The 10,425-nt window shown below is 38.7% G+C and overlaps 1 protein-coding gene across 3 annotated transcripts; it reads right to left on the bottom strand.

The window, feature by feature from the left end:
• Nucleotides 1–411: 411 nt before the first annotated feature.
• Nucleotides 412–7,955, bottom strand: LOC133720325 (THO complex subunit 4D-like). 3 transcript variants are annotated; one of them, XM_062146583.1, is made up of 7 exons: nucleotides 7,869–7,955; nucleotides 5,459–5,735; nucleotides 5,035–5,178; nucleotides 4,877–4,945; nucleotides 3,604–3,791; nucleotides 2,941–3,006; nucleotides 412–821 (listed from the first exon to the last, which is right to left on the bottom strand). In XM_062146583.1, the coding sequence occupies exons 2-7, from the start codon at nucleotides 5,693–5,695 to the stop codon at nucleotides 647–649; spliced, it is 879 nt and encodes a 292-aa protein (XP_062002567.1). In that variant the 5' UTR covers nucleotides 5,696–5,735; nucleotides 7,869–7,955; the 3' UTR covers nucleotides 412–646. The 3 variants fall into 3 exon arrangements, with proteins under 3 accessions (XP_062002567.1, XP_062002566.1, XP_062002565.1); XM_062146582.1 differs by lacking the exon at nucleotides 7,869–7,955 and adding an exon at nucleotides 6,037–6,207 and having other exon boundaries at nucleotides 5,459–5,781; XM_062146581.1 differs by lacking the exon at nucleotides 7,869–7,955 and adding an exon at nucleotides 6,037–6,206.
• Between the last annotated feature and the right edge of the window lie 2,470 nt (nucleotides 7,956–10,425).

The following is a 10,425-nucleotide window of genomic DNA, read 5'->3' as shown; positions in this document are numbered from 1 at the left end:
TGAAGCTCCTTCAAGCTGAGGAGGTGTGTTCAGGCACCATTAGCTTTTCAATCCTGTTAGTTCGGTAAAATTCCCTTTGTGTAAGTACTTGTTGGTTAGTCTTGTAATGCCTTACATCTATCTGCCACGTGTTGATCATCTGAAGCTCTAATGACGGCACGTTCTAAAACTTGTCTCAGTTTTTCTTGCTGTTTTTTGCAAGACCAGGTACGGTTAGGATGGCAAGACTGAATATGGTCAAGTATGTTTTTTTTAAAATTTTAACATGTTATATAATGGTGTTGCTTCTGCAAAAGGTTGAAGGTATGGAACATCAAATCAAGTCGACTAAATTTAATATAAAGGTAGACTTACTCTATGAATAAGTAGACTAGCTACTTCACGGCTTTAAAGGAAAACAACACAAACCGGGAAACATTAAAAACCATATTTCATGAAGCAAATAGATTTCAGAACAAAACCAGAGTTTCAAAATCAACCAACAGCTTAAAGCCTTCAACTCCTCTAAATTTGCTAGCCTAGAATTCAAAGCATGGCGAAATCGAGCAGAACTAGTTAATATTTCCCAAAATTACAATTGGCCACTTTTGTACAGATAGCATAGCTACTATTGATTAATACTGGCAACTTCCACAGCTTCATTTAACTAAGTTTGCATGGCTTCTGCATGATAGCTATCAAGTTCCTTGTCAAGTTCATCAACTGACTTGTCAACAGGTTTCTTCCTCTCAGGTCCTTGTCCATGCCCACGCCCACGCCCACGACCACGGCCACGACCACGTGGAATTCCACGGCCATTCCTGATCCCTCCACGAGTGCTCCTATAAACACAGTAACAAATATAAGCACACATTGAAATGCAGCAACTACTGAAATACAACTTTTTATGCATATATACTGATTCCTGATCCCTCCATGACTGCTCCTACTATAAAACCCAGCAGCAACAAACATAAGCACACTTCCAAATGCAGCAGCTAATACTGAAATCAAGCATATACTAAGTGGCTATGCCAAGCATCTTCTCAAAAAAAAAAAATGTTTATGATCACTAGATAAAAGATGATCTTTGGCTACTATGAAATTCTCTTTTTACTTTACCCCATGAATTCGAACACAGAGTCTGACATAACTAGGACCAATAACATCTTATTACATTTAAGTTCTCACTAATGGAGAACCAAATTATGTGACCATACAGAGACTATATCAACCATGAAACAAGCACAAAAGACATCAGCCGTTAAGCGGACTGTAGAGGACTAATGGAGAACTAAATTATGTGACCATACATAGACTCTCAACCATAAAACAAGCACAAAAGACATCAGCCATTAAGCAGCCTGAGTGTGCCTGTATTATGACCCAACACATGTCCAGATACTGCATTTGACTTGAGGGTCTGATTGTGATTCTATTATGCTAAAGGTCAGACTACATCTATAAAACAGTATTTTCTAAAACTGTCCCTGAATAAAAAAACAGAGGAGGTGATTTAGGTTTTTGTACAACACATTCTTTACTGGTTTTTGTACAACACATTCTTTATTGTGTACATTTTCAGATTGCACAAAAGCTTGAACAAAGAACTCACCTGGACAGCACCAGACCCTGGTTCCTCTAAAGCTTAATAGAGGACAGGTTCCTTTCCCTTTTCTTTAAAAGTCCGACAAAACAAATACTAGGGTTTGTACGTTACTTCCCCATCCATATCTTACTCTATACATATCTCAGTATCCTGCATCTGTAGTTAAGAATTGTTATGCTTATGTACGCATGACCTAACTTGTAAGTTCCTCACTAAGCCCATCAAGATTAGAGTACCATGGCCTGGAAAGTTGGTGACAACTGGATAGGAGTGGTGGGGAGGAAGCACAAACTATACTAATTTTCTGTTTGGAAATGGTGGGTAAGTAGGACCATAAGCTGCTATAGAAGGGAGAGGTGGAAATTTCAAGAGTCTAGCTCATTAGTTCTTATTCTGAGGAATTCACTAAATTATCCTCTTCCATCCGATTTCAACCTTTTATTTCCATCCTAACTCAATTCAATATTGTTTTGTATCAGTCTCTTCCAGACTACTTAATGCCTGGTGACTGAAGTAGGTAACCAGCAGTTACCCACACTTAATTTCAAAATGCCCTCTCACAAGTCAAACTGAACAAGAACAGATATAAGCTTAAAAATAACACAGGGACAGTACGATCCAAATAAAATTAAAGCAAAAATTATGGCACCAAACAACACACTTGCACGTACCAAATGACCCACAACCCAGAAAACATGCACATATTGAGCCATGCAAACAAAAACAAGAAAATCAGAAGCCCACATCAGAGCTTGGTAATATTAATCTGTCAAGACCACTATACCACATGAGTGCAAATGAGAGCTTTTAAATTTAAGTATTGAAGTGCTATTTCAATTTTATAGATATTATTCAATAAAGTTTGACATCTATTAGGCAAATTACGAGTTATCCTTACCCGTCAGTATGTTAAATTTCATTTTCACAAGGCACTTACCATGTTCAATGACATTGGATGAACATTTAAAGTACTTGCAGGCTCTACATAAGGCTAGATTATTACCTAACTATAAACATGGCAAGTGCCCTTGTTACAGTAATAGACTAAGTGTTCATATCTCAACAGTCTTACTGTAGAATGCTATCTACTCATAATTAATTACCTTATTGGTTCATGGGTGCATATCTTAACATATTTACTTATTAATTGTTAGCCATTTATTATTGGCTCATGGATCATCTGAAAATAGACTAAGAGGCATTGACCTAACACCGGAGATGGGTTATTCATGAAAATCTTTCAAACATGTAAATCAAGCAAGCATATTGGAAATAACATACATTGTTTTTTTTTTTTTTTCAAGTTCAAATACAAAATGTCATATTAACAATATCAACAGATAAGAACTCACCTAGAAGGGCCAGGACCACGATTAACCGCAGGCAAAGCATAGCCACCAGCACGACCAGGTCTGGGCCTGTATTAAAAGCAAGTTTGAGTCAAGTACATATAGTAATGAAAGATTCTCTTTTTTTTTTTTTTTTTTGCAAGATACAAATTCACCAGAGTAGCAGATAAAAATTGTTCGCTTTTATAGAGCTGATAGGGCAATAACTACATGACCAGAGACAACCAAAATATTTCCAATCACTTGTGAGTTGGATAACTTTAGGATCTAACAAAACAATGATCAGAATGCTTGTTCTTAACATTTAAAAAGATATCAGATAATGCAAATGTGAGAAGATCCACAATTATAATTATACTTTCTACCCAGCCTAGAGATTTCTCCAATGTTTCAGAAAAATTGTTAAGTAAATACGAAAAAGTAAAATTACAGTTAGGGAATTCTACTGGTGACCTACCTACTTGAATTGTACAATTTTTATCCGGATCAATGATTTGCAAACTAAAAGAATAGGTATACATTAAGCCATACGTGACTAATGAAACAATTAACCGAGGCCATCATCAACTATCCATGTTCATTTTAAGCAGAATATGATGATCCATCAGCTTTATGCAACAAATGATAACAATAAAAAAGAGTAGAAACAGAGGGTGTAGATCATACGTCATTACAACTGTCCTCTTCTTTCTTCCTTGTACTCCTGTCACACTGACACGTGCAGAAATTGGCATTCCCTCATTGGCACCAACAATCTCGATCTTCATAGGCTTCCCATCCAATAGGACATTATTATAGCGTTTCAATGCTGCAAATGCGTCACTTCTTCTGGTATAAACCACTTCAGCTGAGCCCTGTGATAAAACAAAACAGATTATTCTCTGCTTGAAACTTCAATATCAGATAGTAGTAAATTAGCAACCCAATATAAACCAGAGAATCCAACGGCAGATATAAATGAATAACACAGCATCATAGAATCCTATGGCAGATAGAGAACCACAACATATCCAAAACTACAAAGAATCCTGAATGGATGTATGGGACTATGGAAGAGGCATAACAAAAAAGTAATAAACCATGTCAAAATACACATCAAGATCTACAGTGATGCATATGCTGATGATAACAGACTATCTAACAAAACATATAGCACAACACCACTTTCGGGTGGCTTTTCTTAGAACCTACCAGCCAGAAACTTGTACTTGCACAAAACAAAATGCTGATGGACACATGAAGACAAATGCCTCTTAAAAAGGTGGGAAGGTATTTGACTTGTAGGTGCTTTTATACTTTCAAAATTCTTTTGGACATGTAGCTTAACATAGTTGAACCAAGTACACTGCAATATTCTGGAGGATGGTATTTATCATTGTTTGGTAAATCATGGGGACCACACTAACTAGCTTCAGTGTGCAAGTAACTGTGTGGTCTGTAACAAAGACAATTGCTTCGTAGTTTTTATATATACACGAACCTCACAAGACTAAATGCTTGCTACCACGGTATAATCAATAAAGTCAACATATGCTAAAAAAGCCAAGTGCCTGATCTAATACCAATATCAGAAATTTGACAAGACTAAACGGATGCTAAAAGTCAACATCTGAGTCCTTCATCATCAAAAACTCCCACATTATGAGAAACTTTATACTAATGGATCCGAACAGCTAAAATGTTCTGAAGAAATTAGTCTCTGATTCTAACTACGGAAATCTCCCACTCAATAACAATTGTCTGGGCTGAGGCAGTAGATATTTGCATATTGTTGTTTGTTGCTCCAATCAAGAAAGTTGAAATTATAATTAATCCTGGTAACGCAAAATAAATCCCAACAAGGCAGAAAAAAAAAGAAAAAAGAAAAAAGAAAGAAGGAACAACAACAAACAAAGAAGAACAAGACAGAGAATGAAAGGAAGAGTTCAAAAAAGCTCACACTTGGTCGTCCATTTTTATCAAAATGAACTGCATATCGCTTCAGCTCTCCGATCTCAGAGAAGAGTTCCTGAGTTGCAACTCGATGTTTCAACAGATCGATACATGAAATTTGTTATTGAAAGCGCTTAAGTTGAAAGTATATGGCTCAAGTTGTACCCTTATATCCTCATTTGTCACTCCATAGTGCAAGTTCGACACATATAATTTTGTGCCGATTTCAATCCCTGAAATCCCTGCAGCTCTAAGGCTTTCTTCAAACAAATCTGGCTGCCACGGAAAACGCTTGGTTCTGCGGAAGGACTGATGAAAGCATGCAGAAAAAGATCCAGATGGGATAAAGAAATGTCAGGTTATGAATGAATAACAAGATAATTCGCCATTCCTCAAAGTCCCCAGAAAATTAACCCAAATAACCAACAAGAACAGACAAATCTTGAAGACAAGGGGGGCGACGGTAGTGGTTTGGAGGATGAGCCAAAATGAGCATCTCCATGAACAACAGTCGCTACAGATCCTCTCTAAACCGTTTTAAAATCATATTCTCAAGCATATCATAAAACATCTACAGTTTTTAGCTTGCCTTGGCAATGGTGTGGGCAGATGGTCGGGTATTTATTGCGGGGGGAGGACCTCTCCGAACTGCCCCTGTCATTCTTCCACCCATAAAAGACCCACGGGACCCACGGCCGCCGCCGCCGCCGCCGCCGCCACGGCCACGACCACCGCGAGGAGCCCTGCCACGTTCTCTGTTTCTATCACGATTACCCCTTTTGCTCTTAATCATATCATCAAGTGACATATCCAAAGTAGTAGTCATCGAAATCAGATTACAAGTCAGATGCTGGAGCGCTCTAGATCTGCAATCAAATTCTCCAACTCATCAATCACAACTTTCGCCAAGAACTACATATTTCAAATCAACTTTAATCATATTTCAACTTTCCAATACTAAAATTCAAAACAGTCGAGCGTAAGGAAAATCAAACAAGAAACGTTAAAGAATTTATAATCCGAAGCAATCAGATCTAAGAAAACCTACATCAAACGATATCTTTTCACACACAAAACAAAGAGAAAAGCACAAATCTGAAGCGAAATTGAATCAGAAACCCTAGACAACGCAAGGTAATAAAGAATTAGAGATATAAGATTACATACCAGGAGACGTTTCGGATCTGCGAGAGAGATTGGATGCTGCGGAAAGAATAAGCGAAGGAGACCAGAGAGGGGAGACGGGGTTTTAGGGTTTCTGGATACGCGTGGGCTTCCTTTTCAGGGGGTACTTGTTTATTAAGGATCAGAAGCTGCTTTGCATACGCGGTTGGGACACCGACCAATTTTTACACCCGTATAATATAAAGCGCACAGTCAATTTTTCTGTTTATTTCGATTGGTGTTTACGTGAAAGTTGGAGACGGTTTTGCCCTTACTCTCCCGTCTGACTATTTTTTTTTTTTCCGCTTATGAAGGGACGATTATGCCACTATTTTTTTTTTTTTTTTTTTGCCCTATTTAAGGGTCTCCAACTCATTCTCGCCAGTTTTTCGAGCTCTGGCTTTGGGACTGTTCTCTTGTTCTCTCTCTCTCATTCCCACTCTCTTCTTTTCGGTGGTTGCATGTGTCTCTTTGGTTTTTCATGTGTTGATTTCAATTTGATCTTTGTTTTGGATTTGTTTTGGAGGGAAGAAATTGTCTTAGATTGAGTATTAGTGTTTTACTAGGTATAAAGTCCGCGCGATGCTGCGGGTTTATCATTAATATGTTTCAGTTTAATAGTACTGCATTTATAAATATTAGATAAAAAACAAAATTTAACCTAAGACAATCCAAACCGTTGCTTGGTAATCATAACACTAATCTAGTGCTTTCATTTATTTGTTACATCACTCCAACTGAGATTTACATATGGAGCAAGTGGGAAATTTACTCAAAAGTCTCAAGTTAAATTAGTAGCTCGTCAACAATCAACTTGATTTGTTTAAGCTGCCCAGGCAAGCAAATTATAGATCTAGGCTATTCTACACATGTGTTTATCGATTCCAAAAATAATTAACCTGAAATACAGAAGGTCAATATACTTGCATAGAAAGATCCAACTTATCCAGCTCTATCCTAATGGCAGTAGATGTTAAATGAAACGTGCAAAGAAAATCAATGTTATTTCAATTTCTAAACTGGCGAAAGCTAATTGTCCAAGCACACAATGCTTCAGAACCTTACTGTTTTTAACAAACAACTAATTGAACGAATTGAATTTATGATTATGCTGCACGGTTGTGTAGGAAAGGAAAAAATCTATATTGGCGTCATGATGACGTCAGCATGAGGCGTTATACTCTTCTTCTTTTTTTCCTTTCTTTTCTTTTTCTTTCTTCTTTCTTCTCTCTTCTCAACGTATTTCCGCAAATACAATCGGAGACAATTATATTCCGCTCCCTTGATAGCGTTGACCATGTTGACCCGCATTGACTATTTCGTCCTTTTGTCGGAAATTCCATTTTGCTCAATTTTCCACCATTTTCTCTCGTTTCCGCAACTTCGCTTATTCTCTACACAATAAATAAAAATGAATTAATTATTATATAATAATTGACTTGAGGATTAACTTATTTTTAGTGTTTTAGATACAATTACATGCATAAAAATGCATGTAATCACACCCCCACACTTGAACTTTGTTTGTCCTCAAGCAAACTAACAATCTCCAACTCATCAATCAAAACTTTCGCAAAGAATTACATATTTCAAATCAACTTTAATCATATTTCAACTTTCCAATACTAAAATTCAAAACAGTCAAGCGTAAGGAAAATCAAACAAGAAACGTTAAAGAATTTAGAATCCGAAGCAATCAGATCTAAGAAAACCTACATCAAACGAGATCTTTTCACACACAAAACAAAGAGAAAACCACAAATCTGAAGCGAAATTGAATCAGTAACCCTAAACAACACAAGGTAATAAAGAATTAGAGATATAAGATTACATACCAGGAGACGATTAGATCCGAAGAGTTGCAAGAGAGATTGGATGCTGCGGAAAGAATAAGCGAAGGAAGATTGGGTTATAATGAAGACCAGAGAGGGGTTTTAGGGTTTTTGGATACGCGTGGGCTTCCTTTTCTGGGGTACTTGTTTATTAATTAAGGATCAGAAGCTGCTTGCATACGCGATTGGGACACCGACCAATTTTTACACCCGTATTAGTCAATTTTCCTGTTTATTTCGATTGGCGTTTACGTGGGGCTACGTGAAAATTGGAGACGGTCTTGCCCTTACTCTCGCGTCTGACTGTTTTTTCTCCATTTATGAAGGGACGATTATGCCACTATTTTTTTTTTGGGAACTGAAATTTGCACACTCCGTTTTACAACCTACACACCCTTTGCTTTTTTTAAATACTTTTTATCAATTTTCAACATTTCTCTTCCAAAAATACCCTTCTCTCTCTCTCTCTCCCTCCTCTCTCTCCCCTCCCTCTTTTATCTCCCCATCCACAAAAGTGTGCTGCATCTATGACCTTGCAGGCTTTCACAAATATGAAAACCCCATGGACAAATCTCTGATTAACTTTCCGATGTGGGACAATAATACACATATTTACTTCCCTTGAACCCTTTTGGAGAGCATGGGAGGGTGGCTTCCCGGCGAGATACCGGCCGACCTCCACCATAGCGAGGTAGCTCGGGTGTCGGTCTACCGGATGCATGTCGTAGGCGGGACTAACCATGTCGCGGAGCCCACCTATAAGGTCATTGCTTATGCTTGGCGGTATGTAATATAAGTGGTATGAACAAGTCCCCCAAGTCTCCGAGTAAGAGGCGCTTCTTGGTTGGGGAGTTTAAATGTGATGCCGCCAAGTATGAGTGATGACCTCGTTGAACGTCATACCCATACTAGTCCCCCAACTCCGTAAGTAAGAAGGGACTCTTCCGGGTCTTGGAAAGTGTTCCATGGTAGGTTGGTGCCACAGGGGCTCATCATTGAGCTAGTACCTGCAAATAAGATAAGAGTGTACAAAGAGCATATTGATTGCGCTAGGGCAATATAAGTGACATTTGAATCAAATGCATCGAGGTGCATGAATGTTTGTATGAGATGCATGTTACACATTGTGTGTATGCACATATTATGTAGTGTTGACACACGACGTACAATTCAAAAATGTATGTGTTGTGATAGTATAACGAAGTGCATATGATGCACAGATGTGTGATGAACATGATGACACATACATAATGATATGTATATGTTGTATGCATATGATGCACATGTATTAGGATCGGGAGTGTTGTTACTCGCCGAGTCCCCCAAGTCATGTAGTTAGTAAAATGAAAGTGTGGACTTAGGTTATGCTTGAGGATGTCGGTGAGGCTGAGCATAGAGCTCCGATATCAAACTAACTATTGGCTATAATAGTGAGACTATGGCGTGACCATGGTAATCCCCTAAGTATAGGTTTAGAGGAAGGAACTTTAACTTACTTACCCCGAACGTATAAGTCATAACTCGATTGTTTGGCTCATGTGCGACGGGAGTGTAAGAATTAAGCTCGCTCATATTGAGCGAGTAATAAGTTGTGTGAGTTTTGTCCTATGGTCTTATTAATGGGATGTAAAAAGAATTTAATTATTGCGATCAACAATAGATGAAAAATTCAATATTTCCATTAATAGACCATAACACGAAACTCACACGTATTGTTAAGGCATAAGCATGATGTTTGTAGATGCCCGAAAAATATGAGCGCAAAGCTCAATGATAATCCTGGTCGGGTACTACCTCCACTTGTGATAAGTGGTATGAATAAGTCCCCCAAGTGTAGAGAACTCTCGGGAGGTGAGATGACTCAAAAGCAAGGGACTAGACCTTGGCTTACCCCCTGGGGGTACCTCGCTTGGGGCAGGGATTTTAATGCAAGGGACTGGACCTTGGCTTTATGTAAGGGAGCTACTCTTTTAGTTATCCCATTGGGATACGTCGTTCGAGTAGAGGATTTATGAGGGCTTGAGCCTCGTGTACCCAGTGGGGTAGATAGGCCTGGAGCCTCTTGTACCCGGTGGGGTCACGTGAGGGCTTGAGCCTCCTTAACCCAATGGGGTTGAATGAGGGCATGTAGGCCTCCTTTACCCAGTGGCGTGGCCTCGGGTAGAATGAGGGCTTGTGCTTTGTAACCCAGTGGGGTCACATGAGGGTTTGAGCCTCCTTAACCCGGTGAGGTTGAATGAGGGCTTGTGGGCCTCCTTTACCCGGTGGCGTGGCCCCGGGTAGAATGAAGACTTGTGCCTCCTAACCCCGTTGGGATACCTTGCTTAATTGGAGAGGATTTATGCAAGGATATATAAGACCATGGCTTACCCATTTGGGGTACCTCGCTCGAGATGAGGATTTTAAGTGCTGCGTGTTACACTTTGTTTAGTGTCACATGTAAAAATGTAGTAATTTTAATTGGTTGGCAATTAAACAAAGCATGACATTAATACACAGGCATAATAGATATGATATCAAAATTATCAAATGTCGTAGGCATGCTTAGATTATAGAAATC

The sequence above is a fragment of the Rosa rugosa genome, chromosome 7 (assembly GCF_958449725.1).
Source record: "Rosa rugosa chromosome 7, drRosRugo1.1, whole genome shotgun sequence".
Classification (NCBI taxonomy): domain Eukaryota; kingdom Viridiplantae; phylum Streptophyta; class Magnoliopsida; order Rosales; family Rosaceae; genus Rosa; species Rosa rugosa.
Note: the sequence above shows the minus strand (reverse complement) of the source record. Positions and strands in the feature narration are given on the sequence as shown.